Source organism: Chiroxiphia lanceolata, chromosome 6, assembly GCF_009829145.1.
Source record: "Chiroxiphia lanceolata isolate bChiLan1 chromosome 6, bChiLan1.pri, whole genome shotgun sequence".
NCBI lineage: Eukaryota > Metazoa > Chordata > Aves > Passeriformes > Pipridae > Chiroxiphia > Chiroxiphia lanceolata.
Genome location: NC_045642.1, coordinates 40,895,660 through 40,919,701, shown reverse-complemented (window position 1 = coordinate 40,919,701; position 24,042 = coordinate 40,895,660). Strand labels below are relative to the sequence as shown.

Below are 24,042 nucleotides of genomic sequence, written 5' to 3'. Positions count from 1 at the left end.
TGCCTCTGAGCTTCTGGCAGTTGCTAAGTGTCACGAACTAGAATGTAAGTAACTGGGCAATTCAAAACTAGTGGTACTTGGGCCAGTGAAAGGTGTGATTAAGTTGGAGGCAACTGCACTGTGAACTACAAAAAGCTGCCAGTATGGTCAACAGTTTGAAGGAAGAGGCCTCAGGACCTTCTACTTCCATGTGCCAAGCCAGTGGATACTTGAAAAGTTTGCTGGTTTTCTTTCACTCTTAGTGATTCTAACTCTATCTAACGTTACCAAATCCGGCATGGAAGTGCAAGTACAGGTTGGTGATATTTTAACGCTGTGGTGAGCCTCGCAGGAGGAGCCAAAACAGACTCAAAGCCAATCCCGAGTGGTTAACATACAGAACAGTGAAGGTGGACCAAAAAAATAACTCATGACTACCATTCACAGAATCCCATCCACCTGACAGCAGGGAAGGCTATTGGCAATAGGGAAAGACTGCATCGAGATTAGCAGGTGCTACAATGTTTTTGCACAAGGGAACGGCAGGCCTGTGGTAAATATAAAGCTTCCTCTTGCCATGGCTTACCACACATAGTCAGCTTACACTGAGATTCTCTGTTTGATAGTACCATGGAAGCAATTCCCACCTGTTTTATCAAAAGACTGCATATTGTAAGTTCGTAGTTCTGCTGGTCCAGAAAGTCTTCCAGTATTTGGAGGATTAGGGAAAAATCTTTCTTGTCTTCGAGGAGGAAGAACTGGGTCAGCGTAAGGCTCACCTACCATTGAAGAAATCACAGAACAGGTCAGTGAAGATTTATTTCTCCCATTCCATACAATTTTAGACCAGCAAGATTCTCTTGTGTCTATTAATCAGAGTGAGCAAACAAATAACTCAAACACAGGAATCCCACTAAGTATGTACAATAGCTTAGGCTTCTCAGGACCTGCAAAAGAGAAAATTTGTTGATTTTTGGTTTAACGTACAGCAGAATTTTGAAAGTTGTGATTATAAACAATGGGGCCTTGAAACAAAGGTTCAGCATAGCAAAAAAGATCAAAGACAAAATAAGATACTCTATGTTTTAAGCCATTCTTCGGGAAGAATGCTGTTTTCCATTATGTTTTGTTGTGCTGTATTTCCACCAATTTGCTGGCATCAATCAATCATGCAGCTACAAGACAAACTGTATCAGTGAGATCCAAGGGCAAAGATGGACTAAGAACACAGCACAGGTCAAGGAAACAAGATTACCTCTCTGCAGTATCCTGTCAACAGATCAGATCTGGCAAATGAGAAACTGCACCCTGAGCAGACTTCTGAGTTTTATCATCAGGCTTTCGCACAGATGTGTAGCAACTACAATATTGCTTGCTGCATCCAATAATTGAGGTACTTTAATCTGTGTATGTTACCTAAATTTTTATTTTTTCTAAACTTGTAACATTTTTCCTTCTTTATTACAAGTATACAGGAAGGCTGTCCATCCCCACCAAGTTTTAACTTGAGAAATATCAGTAGAATTCTCTTTGACTCATCTCTGCCTTCCCTGGGTGGTAAAAGCGCAATACAGATGTTTAGCTGAGAAGTGAGAGTGAAGACTGATTTTGTTGCTATTAATCATCAAAGAGACAGTATAACAGGAAAATATGTGCCAGACAGGACGACTGTACCATGGTATTCCTGCACTATTAATATAAATTTTTTTTTCAAAATGGTATTTTTCAACATTAGCTAGTTTTTATTTATTTATTAAAATAAATTAAAACTTTTTACTTCTCAGATCTCTTATTAACTATCCATCCCAGAGAGGGATGCACTAAACAAACTCCCAGTGAAATGATGAAACCAAACAGCTGATTGTACCCTGCTAACACCAATATATATTAGCACAGGAGAAGTGCAAGTGAACCTCACCGTTCAAGAAGCAGAAGAAAAACACTGTTAAAAAACCCTTCCAGTGCAGTTGCATGCGCAGGTCCAAGAAAACATTTAATATTTTTAAGCAAAATATACTTAAATATATATTGCAATATATATATATATCCATTTTTCCATGGATACAGTAGCTAAGCAGAGTTTTATACCTGGTGGAGGCAGAATTATTCTTCGTTCTCTCTCCCAAGGAGGAGACAGGGATCCAGTATCTGATGGTGGTCTGTGGGGATCAGTTAATCTATCAGAAATCAGCTCTCCTCTTTCGCTACCAGCTTCATACATAGCAGATGGTCCTCTGGATCCTAATCAAAGTAATCAGATAGTTATTTATCCAGGTATTTTAAATCCTCTATTATGGCTTTCTTCATTAAGTCTGAAAATAGTAAAATAAATCATGAAATGCCAACACTGTCAAGATATGAGAGGCGCATGGCTCCACAGGGCACTCCAGCTGTTTGCTGAGGATCAGTTATGTCTGCTAGAAGCATTTAGAAGTTTGCAGTGAAAAAGTCTGAGTTCAGGAAGAGCACAATCTAGAGGACCTGCAATGCTTTCTAAAAAACTAGTAATTTTACAAGTTTTGGTTCATTCAAATCAGAAACTAGTACCCTCATGATTAATCTTCTTCTCAGTGATAAAAACCTGCTGCTTATTAAACTAAAATTCTGCACATCAAGAGTTAATATCAGTATTGTAAAATACCCACATTACATTCAACACTCTTCTGGTTCTTTCTAATTCTTCATTCAAGGAGAAACAAACAAACAAACAAACAAAAAAGATAAGAGCAGGTCAACACGTAACTAAGTGCACTAAAAACTGTAAAAATGAGTGATTTTAAATTACAAGCTTCCTTTAAAATAGACCAGGTCTAAAAAATCACAGAAATACTGAATTCTGGTATTATCCTCTAATTCTCCACGCTAAAATTCAACCTAAAATTTGAAGCCATTGTGTGTCTTGCACACTGTGATGAGTACTACCATTGCTCTGTAGCTGGCATTAAAGACATCATTTGTTTAAACTAAGTTACATCGGTGCTCCATGGTGAACTGGGCAGCAGTTAGGCCTTTGCATGGTCTCTTTCCTTGCTGCATCCTGAAACCCAGTATTCACTCTTCATCACCAACAACAGCTGAGCCACAATTTAAAGATACATTGGACAGCTCAGTTTCATTACTGGCTCTCTAGAAATACATTGTCAAGTATAATTTTGCTTGTGTGTGGTATAGGTACAGTTGAAAATTCAAGCTTTTCTGATTTAGGAAATTAATCAACTTTTATATACACTTGGATATGCTTTTTACAAAGAATTAAAGTAAATAAGCAGTCCATTCTAGCCTTTTGAAGATCAGTATTAATCAATTAAATCCTTATAGAAGAGATATTTGGATATATTTCCCATTAATTAAGTACAGGCTTCAATGGGTGTAATGGTAGTAGCAAATTAAATAGCAGCTTCTTTATTACCTGTAACACATGCTGAACTCCACTCTGGCATTTATCTACAGTATCCATCAACATCAAAAATATGGATGAACAGTGTTTTTCTTCCCTTACAACCCATGACACCTCAGCTTGCTTTCACCTACTCCTCAATCTCTGACTTGTACTGCTTACACAAGGCCTTCCTGGTCCCTTTTATCACTAGGGAAGAAATGCTCTCCATGTATGATGACTGCCTCAAATTTAGAACAAAAGGAAGGGAAACAATTTACTGAATCAGTAACTTTCTAGTATCACTACCCCCAATAAAACTGCCTCATGTTTTTGACAACAGTCAAAAACTGTAGACTGTGACTGTAGACTAGTGAGATGGAAGTGGCAGTATTCTTTCTTCAGAAAATTAATTGACTCTTGTTTACTTTAAAATCATGGTTATTTCAGCAGAACCCCATTTGTCCAAGAAATTAAAGAGGGCAGATTAAGTTTGGCTTTTCACTTTTCTTAATTTATGCTTCTAAACTGAATCCCCTGACCAGCCTACCAGTAACAACTAGATTTTCTACTGTACTGTTACACATTAAACAGCTTTAGAAGCAAGTTGAAAAACAGGAAGAGTTTGTCCAATTAACTGTTTATGTTGAGTTGGCTATTTTAATACTTTTTGTCATCAGCAAGAGGAAAAGGTGTGACAGGTTTATAGGAGAGGAGAGAGAAATCCAGAATAGATAAATTTTCAAGTTTAAGAATTGTACCTCTTCCTCCTCCTCCACCTGGAAGCATAGGTGAAAGCCTTAAAGGACCCTCCAATAAAGTTGGAGGGGAAAGAAAAGCTCTTGTTTCAGATGAAGGCCGGCCCATTGGTGAGGGTCCATATGGGGAATGCTCTGGAACAGTTAAAACAAAATACTCAAGTTCACAATACTTAGTTTAGCAAACTGTATAAATAACTTCTCAGGTGAGGTTAAAAACTAAATTGTGTGAAATGAAAATTGTGCTCTAATTACCATGTGTAACATATTCCCAAGTCTACTCTCATCAATACTACAAATGCTCTTAGTTTCTACAAAATGCTTGACATGATCTAGAGTCACTTCTGACCCAATTATATTTAAAATGACTGGTATTTGTACATACACATGGCCAAGATAGTTTTCAAACAATTACACATGTGTGGTCTTGGGAAACAAAACTGTAAACCAAAACAATTAGGCTCTATTTTACAATTCAATACTGTACCTCTGACAAATGGTCTAACTGGAACATCAAGAGCATAAGGATCTTTTTCTAAAAGTTCAAGTTTAAATTCTGCTTCAGTTAATCTGCAAATAAACAACAAATAAGTAGTAAATGAACAAGAAGTGCAAAAGCATTAGCAGACTACACTTTTTACTGCTAGGCTTTCTAGTTAACTGGTTAATGAAGCAAAGTATTTTATTCCCTAAATAAAAAGAAAAAAGACAAAGGATGTCACAGAACTCTGAACTTAAAAATGCTTGAAAGTATTTCTCTATGCTGCTGTATTTAAAATGTAATTCAGAAGCTGAAGTGACATGTTAGATGTCACTTTCCTAGTATTAGTTATGCATTCCAAGTATTAGTTAACTTCATACCTAAAGGTTCCTCTCAACTACCACCACTTGATCTGTTAGCTCAGTATTAACTTCTGAGATAAGCTGTAAAAGCATTAGAAAACCCTGACATCTAGTTGATACTTACTTCTTTGAAACAAAAAATAAACCTCCAAAACATTTGTGTTCTACTACTACATTCTGCTTCTTTCATTAAATATTTCAATACTTCACATAGTTCCTAAATTCTTAATTTCTTGCATGTCATAATCACAGGAAAGCTCAAATGACTCCCTTTCTTTCAGAACTTGAAAGGAACACTGTGATTTCTCTGCCCTTTTTGGGCCACAATTCATTAACACAGATCTAGAAAACATCAGATTACATAAATCCAAAACACGTTCACATGCCAAATTGCACTTCTTTAGAAGTAGATCAAGACTGCACTTACTTTTGTCTGTTATGTGCATTTTCTTTTTTTATATCATTAAGATGTCTTTCAGCTGCTCGGGCTGTCAGCTTTGGGGAACGACAAAAATCAGATGCTTAGATGCTGCTATTTATTGATTAAATGCTTCATAAACATGACAGTTCCTAGATACAAGACATTCTATGTGAAGTGCATGGACTGTATTTTCACAAGACATGACTCATGTATGGAGCCTCATGTACATCAGCAAATTACATTAGCAGCTCTACAACCCAAATTTTTGAAGAATGATAAGGTTTTCCTGCAGGTTCTTAAAACTTCAGAAATTAAATTCTTTGGCTGTAGCTGCTTTGAAGCCTACAGAAGATTTTAAGTCTCAAATTCTGTGTAAGAAAGTTTTATTTTAAAAACAGATAGTTAAAAACTCTAGGATTATGACCACAAAGCACTATAGCTTTTACCAGGATTTTATCTTACAGAGACCACTCTGTGAAACTGAAGAATGTATTATTAGTCAGGAGATATTTTAAAGTTTCCTGTTTGGAAAAAGAAAGGTAAAAATGGATTGTGTAGAAACACTCTTAGGAAGCTGTCAGTGGAACATACTGTACTCATAGGACATAATGTATCCTATTAGTAGATAAAAAAAGTGAAGTACATCCAGGGAAAATATCAAAATGGCATTGAAACAAGGCCAAAAGCTTTTATTATTAGCAAAATGTCACACATTTGTTATATGGTGTCATGTTCTTTCAGCAGATTTATTGCTATAACAAATAATACCAGATTATCATTCTACTGTGTTCATAGGTATCTGACAATTATTCCAACTATTTTATATACCAGAAGTATTTTTAACACGCTTTTGCGTATTTCTGCAAAAAATCCATACGTTTAAAAGTGATAAGTTAGAGATAATTTGATTATGTTTTCAGTAAGAAACAAAAGAAGTGATAAAGAAAGCTATTCAAACAATGAAAAGTGAAGATGCACAAAGTTCAGAAAATTCAGTATTTGGAACTTACCCAATTATCATGAGCTTTCTTCTCATGCGAAGTAATCTGTGAAAGAGAGATTCATTATTCATCTAAAAAGGAAAACTTAAGATTATATGCTCTTATTAATAAATTTAACATGTGTGGATAATTTACAATGAGACACCTAAACTTCAAATTTAACTTTTTAATAAAGTTATCTGGTGATCTCTGCTATGAAATCGTGTCAGTTAAAACCAGATGACATTAAGAAGAGGGAGCGAGAGGTAAAAATAAACCCCCAACAAAGTCAAGCCAAATACAATATCACAACCTAACGACAAGTGGTATTTCAGTTGCAATAACATCCCTCCTACTTGGCACAGATGGTAACACAAAGCACATACCTGATTCTCATAAGAGCGAATGGTTCTTTCTAGCTCTTCTTCAAGATCCTTTGCTCGCTCTCTGTAACAAAATGAGGATTTATGACATTGTAATAAAATGTGGTGGAAAGTACCTTTAAATACACTAAACACAATGGAAGTCACAAGGTATAATTTAACATTTTTTTATCCAAAAGACAGGACTGTCACTTACGGCCATCAGATACACAAAAATTATAGCAGCAGCAGAAATTCCAGGCCCTAGATTAGTGTAAACAGGAATGTAAACAAAAGAACAGAACCAAAAACCCCAACGCCTCGCAACTTTTTGGTGGTTTGCAATGTTTCCAATCTAAAGGATATCCATCCTTCCAGTGTATCTCCTAACAGCCTCCTCTTCCAGCTCCGCACAGGTAACAGTGTCGCTGGAGCACCAGGCTGTCACAGACTACCACAGCCAGTCCTGAGGGGCAGTCACTTGCACTGAAGTTATTTCAAGACCACTGTCAGGATGATGCCACCTTTGCTGCCAGCTACCCTGTGCACAGCCTCTCTAGGTTCTACACTCTCTCAGGAGGTGGGCCAAAGACACATGCATTGCTTAGTTATAATCCATTTCCAATATTAATATTCCCTTTAAAATTAAGATGCCTACAAAGTTCATGCTCTGAGTAAATCAAGAAGGGTGAATTCTGTCTTCCTCTATGAATACTGAAGAATGTCTACAAGCACTTTACATTCTAGAGGAAGAATTAATCTAATTAACTCTTCAGGAAGTGTTGTTGATCACTATTGTTCAGTTAAGAGCTAATACTCCCAAAAACATTGAAGTAAGATGGTAAATATACATTACATATTGAAACATTATGCCATAGTTTGAGAAAATGCAGCAAGAAACCAGAGGTACACAGTTGGTGTAACACAAAACAGAGCAAAGCAGTTAAAAAAACAACTATAGGAAATATTCTCCCATCACACTATTTTAGTAAATTTCTAAGAGAACTATTTGACAAGCTTTAAGATACCAAAATAGAATACTATAACTATACAGAATAAATGTTAGTTCTATATGAAAACTAAACATTACATTTATTTCACAGCATTCTCTTAAATTAAAATTTTTATCTCTGTTCAGTAAAGGCAATTAGATTAGAGACCCACTTCTATTATAGCATTAAAGCCAACATATCCATACAATTAGTATTCTAATGGAAGAGAAGTTGCTAGTAATCTTCAACACCCAAATGTTCAAACAAAGCAAAAACACCCTTAGTCTGTATTATTACACACAAACTAGCATGTAATGCACACACCCCCCCCCACAAAGAAATTAGAATAATAACTAGAATAATAACTAGAACAAGAACATTTACTTGTGCTGGTGTTTTTATTAATTCTCTATTGCACTTGCTTCACTTTGGAACAAGTGATCACAGCAAGTAAAATCTGCAATTACCTGTAGCTGTTTAGTTCTTCAGCAGCATGATTAATTTTTTCATCTACTTTAGACAGCTTTTCTTCCTTCTGTAAACGTTCCCTCTCTTCTACTGTCAGCTTCCTTTAAAAAAAATTCGAAACCTATAGTTAATTTTGTTTCAAGTGAACAATTTTGAAAGCAGCCTCAAATCAAACCAAAAAAACTAAACCCCAAACTACACTAATGGTCAGCGATTTGTTCTGGTCCTTTTTAAAAATAATTTTCTGGAGAAAAAAAAGGTTGTTACTAGCTGTTAAAAAAAAAAGTCTTTCCAGGTCCCTCTTCTTTATGCCTTATTGGGCACTACAGGAGAGAAAACCCACACTCCAGGCCACAGATTCTGCACAAGGTCATTCAGCAGAACACACAGATGCTACTGGTGCACATAGCCTGGAATGGATAAATTGGTCATTTTCCCATAAACACCATTCTTAGCAGTCAAGTTGTCAAAATCATGCATCTTGTGAACATGATTTAAACTTGTTTTCTACTCAGTCTTTATTTCCTACTTTTCTATTTCCCCTGTTTGAACAGAGGGAGTTTTTTAAAAGATGCCTTTTTCATGCTAATAGCCTCTTTTGTGCTGCTATTTCACCACACGAGCTGCTCCCTAGTCCTTTTTGGCTTTTCTAAAATTCTTTGGTAAAGCAGTGTACATTTTCTGAGCTTTACGGAGGTATTTTTAAATATCATCCACACAGTCTGCAAACATATTTCCTTTCTGACTGCTCATCATATGTTCTTTTTGATAGGTTCCTTCCCACTCCCTCCCTGCACTTTTTAAAAAGTCAAATGTTAATGTAGTGGATTTCTAGGATTTGTTGCATCTACAAAGATGCTAAATATCTACACAAATATATATACTACAGAGCAGATTACTGAAACTAATCCTTTCAAAAGGTCCTGCGTACTGCTCAGTACAGGATCTAGTCTTGCGCCGATTCTCTTGCTGCCTTCCAGTCTACATCTTCTCTTTGAAAAAATCATTTCTGGCTGCTAAAACCGTAATTTTACCATCATGCCCTAAAATGATGCACCCTGCTCCCACCCTGCCCAATACACACACACTTCTGAAGGTTACTACATGCCCCAGACTAATCAACTTTTATTTCTAGTCCTATACATACTTCTGATGCCATCCTGACTGCGAGGCAGATAGCAGGGCCTCACATTCGGTTTTTCTTGGTGAGGAAAGCCTGACTCACAGGGATTCCACACTGCTTACTGACAAGAGCTTGCCTAGGATTTAACTCTTAGTTTTACATATATCATCACTCCTCTGACATTACTAGCTCTCTTTACTATATAAAATATACCTCACAGTTAAAGTACCTACTGATTTTCTTTCAGCAACTTTGACAGTTGTATTACATCAGGTAATAATTTAGTTAAAAAAAATAATCAAGCTTTCCTACTTTACTAACCTGATTTCATAGATTAAAAATCTGTTACTTCTTTGTTTCTGTACTTGCTTGTGGAAAAGTCCTAAAATAATATACCACTATTTCATGGAAACAATTTCTACAAAATTACTGTGATCACAAACGTACATGAAGGTGTGACAAACTGTGTCTTCACAATTCAGAAAATTCTGGGAAACTATTCAAACATCCAATAATTTTCAGTCCTCCAAATCAAAGAGTTACATTCAAATAAAACAGCAAGTTTTGAATATAAAAAGAGGAAGCAGCACCTGTGTAGTTTCATTTCATTTTCTTGATAAAGCTCAGTCATTACTTTAAGTTTCTGCTGAAGCTTTTGAACTTCACTTTCAAAACGTTCATTTTCAGACTGCAAGGAAGCTTGTTGACTTTGAAGGTTTTCTATGCGTTCTGTCAAATTTAGAGAAATATAATTACATGGGGATAACACTTTTGCAATATTTTAGTGTACAAAAAGTCTGTAAAAACCTTTGATCCCATATTGATTTAATATTATTTCAATGTATTATACAAAATGAGGAACCAGCAACTACATTCTCTACCTGCCACAAAGTGCAGCTCTGTGTGTGATTTAGTCTTTACTCCAAACTGTATAACTTCTTTGAAAACAATGCAGTTTTGTAATTCAAAAAATAAATTTTCATTTAGGACTTTTATTATTGTAATTATTTGACTAAAGAAGTAAGATTGGTACCACCACACACTCTTGCAGATTTACTCACACAAGGTCTTCCTGAAAAGCCTGAAGAGTTAACTCAGATTTGTCAAAATCATTTTATCTTTCCAAATTAAATTCAGTCATGTTTCTTTTCCTATTTACTATTCCTGTACCTCTTCTCATGAAATGTAACAAAGCTTCAAGTAAGTTGGAGTATCTTTATGGGACTGTCCTAGTTAGGACAGCTGGGACCAGTTCATCACTGTACAGGTGTAACCCAAAACTGTGTATTCTATAGCCTTCCATGCCATTTCCCAGAAACTGTTATCAATAGACCATTTACATCCTCTGCCCAGAGCAGCCTGACTCCTCAGGCTATAAACTGGGTGTTAAGAGACCTCACCACTCTCAACCGGACTGCAATCACCACTCTTGACCAGGCTGCAAGAGCACTCTCACCAACAGGTTTTTCCCCTCTCCTTTTACTTTGGACTCAGGGGGCCCAAAGAACACCACTCTGTTCATGCCCCAGGGTGCTGGGTTATACATTTGGGTTTTGTGGGTTAAAACCAATTGTTTGTCTGTATAATTGTACTTATTGTATTATTTTATTAAACTGTTATTCTGACTTATAATCTCTCTTTTGAGTTGGGTTCATTTCCCCTGCTGGTTTACCTTTAAACCAGCACAGGGACAGAGCTACAATCAATTTAGAAAACACACTAGCACAAGGAGTACGTTTTAAGGACTATCAGAAACTGGAAAATACAGTCTTACAGAGCATTTCATCAGCCAAATAACAAAGTGCAGTACATTCAAATGTGATGGCCACTCTGCTGGCTATGATTATGAAAGCAATAGCTAATTACAGGTTTTAATTTGAACTAGAGTGGCAGTGTTTTCATTTCATAAGGTTTAATTCAGTATGTCCTACACAACAAAGGAAAAAAACAGAGCAAGATGCTTTTAAGTTTAATTCTCCAAATGCAGTATTTTGTAATTTTAAGAAGTATTGAGCTTGCACCCATTACAAACTAACTACAATTACGCTACCATTTTAATAGATGGTTTTAAAATTTAGATTACAACTCCATTGTTTCATGTCCAGAAATTACGTAAAGGAGGTATTATATATTTATTAACATCTCTTTGCCCATATATTTTAAAATTCTATAACTTAATAGCTACAAAATATTCCAACACAGTACAACAAAATTTGCAACTTCAGTTGCTTTACCTTTAAAATCACATATTTAAAATAGCTAAGCAACTTAAACAGGAATTTTAAAAATCAAGTAGTTACTAATGTAAACTTAATTCAGTTTTTACTGGAAGTAATACAGCCAGTAACACCATTTTACAAAGGCAGTATCTTATTAATCTTAAAGGTAAAACAACATTTAATTACCTGTAAGTTCTTCTTTAGCTTTATTTTCATCGGACAGTTTTGAATACATTTGATCTCTTTCTCCTTCCACGGTTTTTAAACAAGCATTTAACTACAATCAAAATTTAAAAAAAACAGCATTTTAAGATTACCAGAAACTGTTTGCATGCAAAAATATCTAATTAAACATTAAAAGATGCTGAACTATAATACTGATATTACCATAATAATTGCATATATTCCCTCTAGCTTGCCCCCTTACATTCACAAGTTTCTGAAAATCACATACCTTTGCAGCATAGATCAATTTTTTTACGGTTCGTTTTTGTTCATCATCTGATTGAAGGAACAGAATAACATGTCACACAAAAAGCATAAAAAGGTTTGTGACAGAGCTTACTGCTATTATTTTATGTCTTTTTATACAGAAACAATCCCAAAATACCATGACAGGCACAGCATACTTTGAGGATAAAGGAGAAAAAAAAAGCAGGGAGGTGGGGAGGAGATATGCCTGTATTATAGCACCTTTTTCGCCCATCGATCACAACTCAGATCGCTCATGTTAAAACTGTTAAGTTTTACAGGGATGTGCTCTATGGTACAATAAGCACCAGCATAAAAAGAAGCTGCAGCAAGCAACAGGAGGAAGAAGGGTTCTTCTGTGCTGCTATTTAAGGGGACCCACATCAACACTCATCCAATTCCAGTGCTACCACACTGCCTGCAACAAGTAACACTGTGTAAGGACAAGGAAGCGGAAATTAGGCTCTAAGGACCCACAGTGCTGGGAGGAGCTTGAAGAAGAAATGAAAGCAAGGTTTCTGCCTAAAAATGCCAGAGAATCACTGCTTAATAGTCACACAGGCTAAAGTCATTCTGCAAGAGACCAAACACTGAGTCTTTACACTGCTCTGTGCTAGTATGTATGCCACACACTGCTAGACAGTAGGATAGGTTGTTATTCCAGACGTGTCTAAGCAACAGTTAACCATCCAACATGAATAACACTGGCTGAGATTTAAATATCTAACTTCCACAAAGCCAATCTTTCAGCTTTTCTGCAAGTTTGTTGGTTCTGTATTTCTAAAACATCTATTAAATATTTAAGTTGGGAAGCTTTACAAACCATACCTAAGTGCTCTCCATTCTCTGTCTCGCCCTTTGTATCTGTGTCCCAGTGATTGTCTTCAGTGTCATCATCTTCTCTTATTGCTGAACTCCAGTCTTTCATGTTCAGTATATATTGTGTCAGTGACTAAGAAGAAGCCCACAAAGAACCCACAAACAATAAAAGAAATACAAGCAATGAAAATGTAGTTACCATTACAACTGCTTTTCAGGATTTCTGTCCTTTATTTAGTTCCCTTAGTAGATCAAGTGAGCCCCATACACAGGATTCTAGATGTTCGATATTACTTTTTCTCTCAAAACATGTATCTGCAGGTCAACAGGCATGTCCTTGTGAAGAATTTTCAAATAGCCAAGCATGCATGCTTTTAGCAAGGTTTGTGTATGCAAGATACACCCAATTCCCATGCTCCAAATTTTAAAAAAAAACCAAAACAAACTCTATCAGAATTAAGAGTTTTTCCTTATTTGTTGTGCTGGCTTCCCAGGCTACCAGACTGCTATACTGTGCTGCTAAGCAACCTTTTTCTGCTTAGCAGAAAAACAAGACATTAGAGAATGGAGACAGCAAACAAAAACCCAAAACCTGCTTAATGCATATTAAAACAAGGAGAGGTTGTCGGGCTTTCTTGCAAGTCAATGATTAGCAGCAGTCTGAATAATTTGATTCAATGCTAAGTGTCATAATTTACCTTGATTTGACTCTCTTTATTTTTCAAAACTTCTTCTACATCTGCTTTAGACGATTCAAACATCTTCGTTTGTTCATTGAGTTCACTAAATCGTTCACCCCATCCTTCAGCTTCTTGTAAAAGCTGAAAAGGGAAATACCAGATTACTGTGATTGTCTACTACAAGCAAGAATCAAGGATGAATAGTACTGAGCTTGTTATGTATATTATCTATACATAAGCAGAATTTAAACCTCTTGCCCATCAGGAAGAATTAAGAGAGACAGACTACAAGACAAATCTCAAAGTTGAAAATTAAGACTTCTATATTATTGTTCAGTTGCTTTAGCTGCTATAGCTATCCATTGTAATTAGTTGTTAGGATATTTTTAAACATAGAGTTCATAAGAACATAATTAAGAATCCACTCAGTTTAAAAACCTTTAAGTGAAAATAGCAATGAATATAACATACTGGTAATTTGTGTAACAGCTACATACACTGGGGAATGGACAGAGAACACTCCTACCCCAACATGCACACACACTTCTTAAATGATGCCTTTGTCTTTTTAACTTAAAAGAGGTCAGCGAAGTAAGGGAAAACAGGAAGCTTTTAAGACAGCTATTTAAATTCATGTGACTTGCAAAACTGTATTATTTCTCCTATTCTTCTCCATATCTCTTAAAATAATTTTAAAATTTTGTTCTAAACAAGCTTCCCTGCTAATGAAAGTCACAGCAACTGTGTGTAATTTATTGCACTTAACTAAAAAGACAGGTTGATCCCAAGGTTACATTTTGCAGACATTCCCCAGTAAAACCTAACTTCACAAAAATACTTTACATCAGTAAAAAGATTAAAACACTTAAGCACCAGCCCATTAAAAATAACCACTGCAACATCTTAACTAATTAAACCATGTCTTTATACCATGAGAATAAAATTGACCTGATAGAAATTTATGTTAAAACATGCTCTACAACATGGGGTAAAATACAAAAAAAATTGTCTTGAGTGTCAAAAGAACAGTGCTTAAAGCTACACAACAGGTAATCAATTTAAAGACAGTGACTGTACAGAAAGGACTAACAAGATTGAGCAACAAGAACATAACAGTCAGTTATACTAAAAATAAAACCAGAAAATGGTAGTTAAACAGGGGAACTTAGGTGCAAATAGACAAGGAAGCCTGAACACTACTTCTCAAAGATAAACTAGAAGACATAAACCAAAAGGTATGTAACTAGAACTGGATTAACACACATTGCCCCTTGGCACACAACTGAACTTTCCAGGCAGTAAAAGCCATGTGTGAATTTGCAGCATCATGCAAAGGACATATTAGGGATTAGGAGACATACACAGACAACTACTTTTATCATTGTCATCCGCAAAGGGAAGCTAAAGTTTAAGCGATTCCTTGTTCATGAAGCCAAAACCAAAACAAATTTACATGATTTTATGCACCTGTAAAAATTACAATAAAGAGAAACAGCAAGGATTTGCAATAAGTTAAAGCAATATATATTTCTAATGTTCCTGAATTAAAAAAAAAAACAAACAACAAAGTACAGGAGTTCATTAACAGTTCCCTTGTTCAACCTAAAAGGCCCAGTCCTCTCCCTGACACATCATAAACCTGAAACTGCACATCTGTTATAATGTTTAAGCTATGATGTGCCAGAAGATTATGACCCATTAGTGCAAAGGGACAGAGGAAAAAAGTACTCAAGTTTCTGTAAACAAATAACACCTTTGTTACCTTTTGAGAATAAGTGAAATTCCATCTTAAAAAAAAGTAAGAAAGAAAAATAAAAGCGGGATATGGATATTCTAAAACAGTAAACTAACTCACATGCTTAAAACCACATCAGAAATGAGAACACAAATAAGCAAAGCACGTATTTTCTCTTCTTTACTTATCAGGTTCCATCAACTCTTATCAGATTATTTATCTACTCAGAAGCACAACAAATTACAATATGCACAAATGTTCTTCAATTACTAAAAACTGCAACAAAGCTCAGCTAACAACAAAATGTAGTAATTAATCCTAGAAGTGTAGTAACTAATCCTTAAAGAACTACCTATAATCCAGGTTGTTTTATCTGGAAGGAATGCAAAAAACTTTTTTTTTTTCATCTAGGAACATGGCAATTAAACTCTGGGAGTTGTTTTTACTGATTTTTCCCCCTGGTTTTGCTTGATATAAAATGATTGCCTGTGAAACGTAGGTTTATTGTTAGCACTTAGTATTGTTTTTCTCTAAGTATTACTTCTCAATAAAATGAAAGAAAGAAGATTCCTGTCACACACACAAATAATTGGATTATTTTTGTTTAAACCCAAGAAATCATCAGAGGGGGGGAAAAAAAGAAAATCACTCACTATTAAAACTTTGTGCATTGCTTCTCAAAGTTTATTATATAAGAATACTGTCACACTTGAAATGAAGCACTGAGACCAGAACTTTCTTCCTTACAGAAACAATAAGGATGTAAAGATTAGATGAAAAAGACTCCTGTAGGAAAATAATTCTCAAGCAACTTCATCTCACAGTGATAACACCCCAATATACTGGTTTTCCACACATGGTACCTAAGAAATTTATCTTCTTTTTTTTTTTTTTTTTTTTTACAACCAGGTACTCCTCCTAGAATTAGAGAAAAAGCTGAAGCTTTATTGGTACCAGAGTTGTGCAGAACTGAAATATTCCTCCTGCAGAAAATATTCTATTTCCAGTAACCTTTCTTTTTCTTGAATCCAGAAGTTTGACCTACACAATGTTTTCATTGAGAGGACTAAAATATTCCTCACCTTTTTATAAGACTGGTAAAAAGCAATAGGCCTGTACTCCCACTCCCACCATTACTCCTTCCCCTGCAAGACATCTGTCGGATGTCTTATTCCACAGACAACAAGGAGATCACCAATCAGACAGGAAAATAAGAATATATCCAGTGAAAACACAATGAACCACCCCAAACCCCAGAAACATTCCTCAGAAAATTAAATACTCAGAGAAAATATCTGTTAGAAGAGACAATTAATAGCTTCACTGTAAAACTACCTATTGCAGAGGACAACTACTGCACATGCTGAACACTTTTAAACAACCAGATTCTTTGGGATCTGGCTACAGCACTCAGGAAAACAAACAGCTAAAATTTGGAAAGTAACAGTCTTTTCTGTTCTTTATCTGTGTTACTTACCTGACTTTCCATTAATACATCTAAAGAAATACTACAATAAGCTTTTTACCTGCATTTGCATACTCTGCAATTTCTCAATTTCTTTTGTTTTCTGGATCACATAGAAGAATTTTCTCCCTGCCTCTGTAGAGGGTCTTAGCTGTGGACTTGCTCAAATATTTCTGATTTCCTCCATGTCTCAGCAATATTCTTATTAGGCTTACATTACCACATGCTCTTTTTCCACTGAACTCTATGCATGTTCCCCACTGATTATTAAATTTCTTTTAAAACAAGACTACTTTACACAAAGTTATTCCAACATAAAATCATTTTAAAAAACATGTTGTCTTCCTCATTCCATTTACTAGAATACATGAGGCGTGTTAACAAACTTGTTGAAGATTAGCTCCTTGGAGAAATCCTATTTATGTAGTACCATAAGACAGTACATATGTCTAAGGATAACTAGGAACAACCTACCTGTTTCTCACTTTCCTGGAGATGGCTGTTTTCATCTACTGCATCTTGAAGAGATGTCTTGAGTCTCTCTGTATTAATCTGATAGACTTTTAGGGTGGACTTGGCCTAAGTGAAATAAAAAAGTGTGTTGCTTAAATGTTATAAGTGAAGATAAGGTCATGATGGGTCATGATGGTATTACTGGACTTATTCTTATGTTTTCTAGCTGTCCTGTATATGTATTCTCATATTTTTTCTACCATTTCAACAGTTTTTGCTGACTGTACTTTTGCAACGCTATATATCATTGTGTAATAAGAAGACAAAGAAAAGACAAGGTGACTACTCAACAAATGCCAATCCCTATATAAAATTAAAATTTGCTCAATCAAGTCACACAGAAGTACTAAGCCTTACAAACTCTTCTGGTTTATACAGCATATTATTTCTGCATCCTTAAAATAAAAAAAATTAAAACAGTAAATATATGGAGAATAAAGAATTAACAAAGGTTTGAAAATAGAAACTACAAAGAGTAGACATACCTCATCAATTTGTGACTGGATAGATTTTTCTTCATTCTCTAAAGACTCCACTCTCTCCTGAATTTCAGCCACCTGAAAATTATTAGTTGTCATATAGCTTCTCCACACATCTGACTGAAAAGGTCTAGGCAATTAATAACATTATTTTAATTTTCAAACTCAGGAAGTTCTACTGCTAAATCAGTAAAAAAAGTTTTTCTTCTTTTGAGTATTTTCCTTTATGAGTGTAATTGAAATGTAATGAGTGCTAGGGGAGATAAAAGGAAAAATGTGCATTTTATTTCAAAACACACAAGGAGAATAGTTTGTTTTCTCCACAGAAAATTTTTTTCTGCGGGTAATTTTTTAAATGAATAGTAACAAAACCTGGATTCTCCTTATTCTTACCAAGATATCATTTTCTGATTGTTTAGATTTTTCTTCTTCCAGTTCTTTTTCTAGATTCTCTATTTCCTGGTTGAGTTCCAAGTTTGACTTGTTCAGTTTTTCATGCATTTCCTAAATTAATTACATTTGAAGACAACAAGTATGTTTTAAATATGACAGCAAAATATGTTTAACAAATTTCATCATATCAAGTACTCTAGAGACTCTTGCATGTTAACAAAACCTGGAAGAATTAGCTCTACAGGATCTGACATGCAGAATGAAATAAATCTGTTTGCTTTTTTGTTACATGAATTTTATAGAGCCTAATAGGTACTTGATTCACTTATTCAGGACTTTTTTACAAATATATTCTCAGTTTGGGGGATATAAATAATGTAGCGGTAGTTTTTCTTTACAACTGTGCTCCAGTAGCCTATAAAATATATATTTATTAAATCAGATGTGAAAAAGATATTTCATGCACTACTCTCAGTCCTAGAAACAGGAACAATTCACTTTTAAAAAATTATTTATTGTCCAATATGCTATTTGCTCTATATCAATCACTCACAACACTATTGTTTAGAAAAACTTATCTTAATTTAAATGCCTTGATTTTATGTCATTTTCAGTAACCCAATTAAAACAATTAAATTGGCATTCTTTTTGATTTTGTCTGGAGGAGCTTTGTTGTTTTTATCTGCTGGGTTTTTTTTAATCAGAGTTTTTTATTTAATATGGGCAGCATTTTCCTAAAATACTGTCTTAAAATACAGAAGCAACAATTTTCATTTATCTTTTTACCTCAAAAAAAGACGTGTCTGTTGATTCTTTCATAATATTACCATCCTTCAGAGACAATTCTAAACCTTCAAACTGAAAAGGAATTACTTATGTCAGAGTGTACGTAAATAATTGTTTAAATAATAGCATTAATTTATGATGCTCTAGTCTGAAACACAGCCACCATCTAAATATTCACAAATGCACATTGCTGGAAATCAGGAAAGATTCAGCCCTACTAGATTATCCCAGTGACATAAACCAAACAAACACATTTTGAAGTTGTTTCCAGTGGAACATCTTGTATTAAGAGTTAAGGCAGAACTTAATAACACCTTAATTGCTCTTAAGGTACCAATAGAAAAAAGCATTTGAAGAATTACTTTAAAAGCTTTAAAACATCTTACTTTTAGAGAAGTTTAATACTTTGATTGTCCATTTCTGTGACACATCTGAAAGCACTAAATGAGAACCATTACCTCTTTTTTGCAAAGGCTGAGTTTTTCAAGAATTTTGCATTTTTCGTCAATTAGTTCAGCAATTTTATTGGCAAGCTGGTTTTCCCTTCCTAAAAAGAGAATGACACTTAAATGTTGCAATATCCTAATAGTTTAAGGAGCAAAAAAAGAAAGAAAGAATAAAGTCATACTCCAAAGAAACAGTATGAAAAATACGCTTACCTACATAAAGTCGACTTCTAACCTGGAAAAAAAAAAAAAACCAAGCTGAAAATGTCTGATCAATTACTCTTGCATAATATCTGAAAACTAATCTTTTAAGCTGTGGTTCCATTATCAGTTTAACAATGGAACTTAAAAAAGGAATATAAATATGCAAGGCTGCTATTAAAAATAGGCAATTGTATCTTCTGCTCTTACCCCCTCCATGTCTGTGTGTTTGCCCTGTCCCTCTCCCACTCTCATCAGAGACAAGAGGGAAAGAAGGTTAGTTTTCACTTGGATCACTTTAATAACACACCTCTGTATAGTCATCACATAACCATGACTACCAACACAGAGTGGTAGTGGACATGCACTGTCAAGAGTAGGAAAGGGAAGGAAGGGGGAAGCTCTATACACCAGCTCAAACTTCCAGTTGGGAACCACCCCCCCTACATTTTAACACAGAATAGTGAGAGTTGCAGTAGGGGTACGACCTCATGGACATCCTGCTCAGATGCAACTCAGTGGGAAGTGCCAAGTCAGCAGCTGCCACGTGGGGTTTAGTGCCCTAGAATCAAAATCTTACAAACCTCAGGACAAAATCTATCACAAATGGCCTGTGCAAGAGATGCAGAACTTGGCTGGACCCACAAAAACATTACAACATAGCATTTCTCTCAAGGTTGGGCCCGGATCATGCGCCTGATGTAACAATGGGTCCCTCAGATCTTCCCTGTTTCTTCCTCATTTAAAGCCATGGGATGGCTAAGTAGTCCAAGTAACAAAAAAGGGAAAGTCATAAGTATACTTTTATCCTATCATCCCCAAAGCTAATCCCCATTACTTCTAGGTAATCATCAATTGTCCAAAGAGCAGTCAGTGCAGTTGTAAGTACGGATGACTGAAAAAACTATCAATAACTTCTGTAATATCTAATGCCTTAAGTGACAAGCAGGAGGAAAACAATACCAGAGCTGATGCTTGTGTGATTTCAGTTGAATCATCTAAAGGGATGCTGCTAGAAAACAGAAGGTATTACCCAGGTTACAATTACATTAACTCACACACAGATCCCCTTACACACAACCTGTTAGCTGATGTTAAAACCCTAAAAATGCAGCTGCTCATATCTGAAAAACTAAACGGCTGCACAACCCATCTTCAAACATGAGCATCATTACACCTATCACTAGAATCACATTCAGACTATTTGAGACTATGCAAAAACTGGGGAGAAATTTAAATACTGTGTTATGGATACTGACCCCATCTCTGTAGTAGGAAAAGTATGGTAGGCAGCTGTTATTAGTCAGATTCTTACTTACTAACAATAGAAGAAAGCCATTACCTCAAAAATATAATCTGATTTGTGCATTAAAAGGTTTCAGTACTGCAATTCTCGAAGTCACCAGATTACTGCTCACGAAAAGCATGCAGTAAAATTGGTTCAGTGTTCCAATGTTCCAATAAACAGAATCAAGCTCACTGCCCAAAGAGTTTTAAAATGCCCTTCTTGATGGGAAACCGCATGGACTGCTTCCGCTCGCAATTACCTTGAAACACCTGAGCTGGTCTGGCTATGGCCAGGGTAGTCACAGAGATATCAACAGACACGGTAAATACACACCCTGAGGAACACATCTGTATGCTGTGAAAATAATTTAAGGGCTGTCTTTGAAAGCCTGGTGTAGAAATTAAATAGAAAAGGAAAAAGGAAGCCTTACTACATCAAGTTTCCTTGCATTTCCTCTTATGACAACAGTCACTCAGTACATCCCTAAATGCCTAATGTCTTGACAAAACAGACCCTTCAATTCCTCTTTTACAGGGATTCTAAATTCAATTACAACAGCATTATATGTATGAAGCATTATATACCTTGAAAAGGATAACAACTTCAATGCAAACCATTAATGCACTCTATATATCTGCACACAACTTGCTTACTCTGCTATTTTTGTCTCGGATAGAGTTAATTTTTTTCATAGCAGCTGGTATGGGGCTGGATTTTGGATTTGTGCTGAAAAGAGCTGATAATACATGGATGTTTTAGTTATTGCTGTTCAGTGCTTACACAGAGTCCAGGACTTTTCTGCTTCTCACCCCACCTGCGAGGAGGCTGCAGGTTCACAAGAAGCTGGGAGGGGACACAGCCAGGACAGCTGACCCCAACTGACCAGAGGGATATCCCACACCATATGGCATCATGCTCAGCATACAAAGCTGGGGGAAAGGAGGAAGCAGGAGGGGTGGTGGTGTTTGGAGTGATGGAGTTTGTCTCCCCAAGTAACCGTTTTGCATGATGGGGCCCTGCTCTCCTGGGGATGGCTGAACACCTGCCAGGTTATGGGAAACGGAATAAATTCCTTGTTACGCTTTGTTGCGTGCATGGCTTTTGCTTTCCCTATTAAACTGTCTTTATCTCAAACCATAAGTTTTTTCACTTTTACTCTTCTGACTCTCTCCCTTATCCCTATGCAGGGGATGGAGTGAGAGAGCAGCTGTGTGGTGCTTAGCTGCCATCTGGGATTAAACAAAAACACTTACTGATTGGTAACTTCTGTACAGAAACAAGAGAATTGTAAATGCTCCAACAATGCCAGCACAAATCACTATTTCCCATGGGAAACCATACAGATCAGGGCCAGGTCTCATATCTTCAGGCAGTGAAGCCACGGCCTGAAAAATAAAGTAAAAAGCTTCAGCTAAAGAGGGTAAGATTTTCAACAGAAATAGACATTACATGTTGACTTAGTTACAAGCCTTCTACATCTATTTTTTTTCCGAAAACTCTGAAAAAATGGTTAACAGAAGCATTTGATTTTTAAATTATGGATTTACCAAGTAAATAAATAAAAAAGAAGAAAAAAGTTCCAACAAGATATGACAATGAATAGATAAAGCTTTGAACACTTTTCCTTCTGAACCTACCAATTATCACAGAATCACAGAATGGTTTTGGTTGGAAAGGACCTCAAAGATCATATAGTTCCAATCCCCCTGCCATGGGAAGGGACACTTTCGAAAAGATCAAGTTGCTCAAATCCCCATCCAGCCTGGCCTTGAACATTTCCAGGGCTGGGGTATCCACAGCTTCTCTGACAATTTGTTCCCGTGTCTCACCATCTCCTCAGTAAAGAACTTCTTCCTCTTGTCTCATCTAAACCTGTCCTCTTGCAGTTTGAAGCCATTCCCCCTTGCCCTATCACTACAAGCCCTTGTAAAAAGTGCCTCTCCAGCTCTCCTGTAGGACCCTTTTAGGTACTGAGAATGTACTACAGCAAATCCTCCTTTGAGCTGTCTACACGGTTCACTGTTGGAAGAATCAATACTAGTAAGTATTTAATATTTTCTTGGTGGAAAAACCTGTTCAGCCAACCTCATGCTAAAATAACATACTAGAAAATGTCAGTGATTTAACGCATTTTAAACACCTAAATACACTCACATTTTATTTGTAAATGGATCTCACTATTTACTCAAAGATACAACATCCTCAATGTAGCTCACACGTACTATATGTGAGCCGTGCTTAAGCACACGTCACTGTGCTGTAAATCTCGATTTCTCCCCGGCCTGAGCCCCCCGCCGCACGGCCCCCGGCCCCCGCTTCCCCGGGCGGAGGTGGGCCCCGGAGCCACTCCCTCGCTCACCCAGCGCGCCCCTTCCCAGGCCAGCCCGCAGTAGCGCCGGGCGCTGTCCCGCAGCTCCGGCCACATCCCGGCGGTGCCGGTGCCCGCCCCGGGCTCCCCGCGGCCGCCCGCCGCCATCTTCCCGCGGGCGGCGCGCGCCCCTTCCGGCCCGCCGCCTGACAACCGGCCCGTACCACTGCTCGGGACGGGGGGGATACCGGGAAAGAGCCACCGCTGCCGCGGAAAGCGGGGGGGACGGCGCGGCACAGGTGGCAGTGGTGGGGCCGGGCCTGGCTTCCGTCGCTCGCCCAGCGGCGGCTCGGGGACCTCTCCCGACAGACCCTCCCCTTGGCAGGGGGGCCGCAGCTGGGAAGGACCGGCAGCTCCCCCCACCCCGTGCTCCGGCACCGACACGGCCCCGCGGGAATCCGCTCCTGTCACTCCCTAAAGTTACGCGCAGCAAAACTCACCTCCCGCGCGGTGCCCGCTGCCTCCATGTGCGCCCGAGCGCGGGCGGGTGATCCCAAAAACAGAATGCTCGGGAAGGGCCCGACTCCCGCCGGGACACCCGCCGTGCGTGTTCCCGGTTGGGCGCAGGGCTGTCCGTGCCCGGCGGGGCGGGGGCGGCAGGTGGAGCGCGGGGGGAGCAGCCCCGGTGGCGCAGGGCTGGGGCGTCACCTCCTGCCCCGTGTCTGCCAAAACCTGATCGTGCCGGGGCTGCTGCTGCGCCGATGTACAAATGCAATGCCACATGGCAAAGGATTTTTCTCCATCTTATTCACTGAGACTAACTCTATTTTTTGTGTTTGTTTGTTTTAAGTTTTCTTTTAGTGATTTTTTTAATTAACGTGTGCTAACTCAACTTTCACAGTGCAAGGCGAGTGACTTGCCTGTGAAGCTGGTACCA

General features: G+C 37.2%; 1 protein-coding gene across 7 annotated transcripts in view; it reads right to left on the bottom strand.

Annotated features, from left to right (window-relative positions):
* The window catches only part of MIA2 (MIA SH3 domain ER export factor 2), a 37,691-nt gene that overhangs the window by 4,138 nt on the left and 9,511 nt on the right, over positions 1-24,042 (bottom strand). For 3 of the 7 annotated variants that reach the window (XM_032692245.1, XM_032692248.1, XM_032692249.1), the window contains 20 exons: positions 22,051-22,182; positions 19,522-19,543; positions 19,321-19,409; positions 18,863-18,934; positions 18,077-18,187; positions 17,690-17,761; positions 17,166-17,270; positions 13,510-13,632; positions 12,821-12,944; positions 11,976-12,022; positions 11,708-11,798; positions 9,893-10,031; positions 8,179-8,280; positions 6,744-6,804; positions 6,388-6,423; positions 5,384-5,451; positions 4,601-4,683; positions 4,117-4,248; positions 2,068-2,220; positions 627-758 (listed from right to left, as the gene is read on the bottom strand). In XM_032692245.1, the coding sequence (XP_032548136.1) occupies positions 627-758; positions 2,068-2,220; positions 4,117-4,248; positions 4,601-4,683; positions 5,384-5,451; positions 6,388-6,423; positions 6,744-6,804; positions 8,179-8,280; positions 9,893-10,031; positions 11,708-11,798; positions 11,976-12,022; positions 12,821-12,944; positions 13,510-13,632; positions 17,166-17,270; positions 17,690-17,761; positions 18,077-18,187; positions 18,863-18,934; positions 19,321-19,409; positions 19,522-19,543; positions 22,051-22,182 (1,894 nt within the window). Of the gene's footprint in view, positions 1-626; positions 759-2,067; positions 2,221-4,116; positions 4,249-4,600; positions 4,684-5,383; positions 5,452-6,387; positions 6,424-6,743; positions 6,805-8,178; positions 8,281-9,892; positions 10,032-11,707; positions 11,799-11,975; positions 12,023-12,820; positions 12,945-13,509; positions 13,633-17,165; positions 17,271-17,689; positions 17,762-18,076; positions 18,188-18,862; positions 18,935-19,320; positions 19,410-19,521; positions 19,544-22,050; positions 22,183-23,156; positions 23,245-23,605; positions 23,731-24,042 lie in introns of those variants that run through there. The other 4 variants (XM_032692251.1, XM_032692250.1, XM_032692246.1 and 1 more) reach the window with 4 other exon arrangements.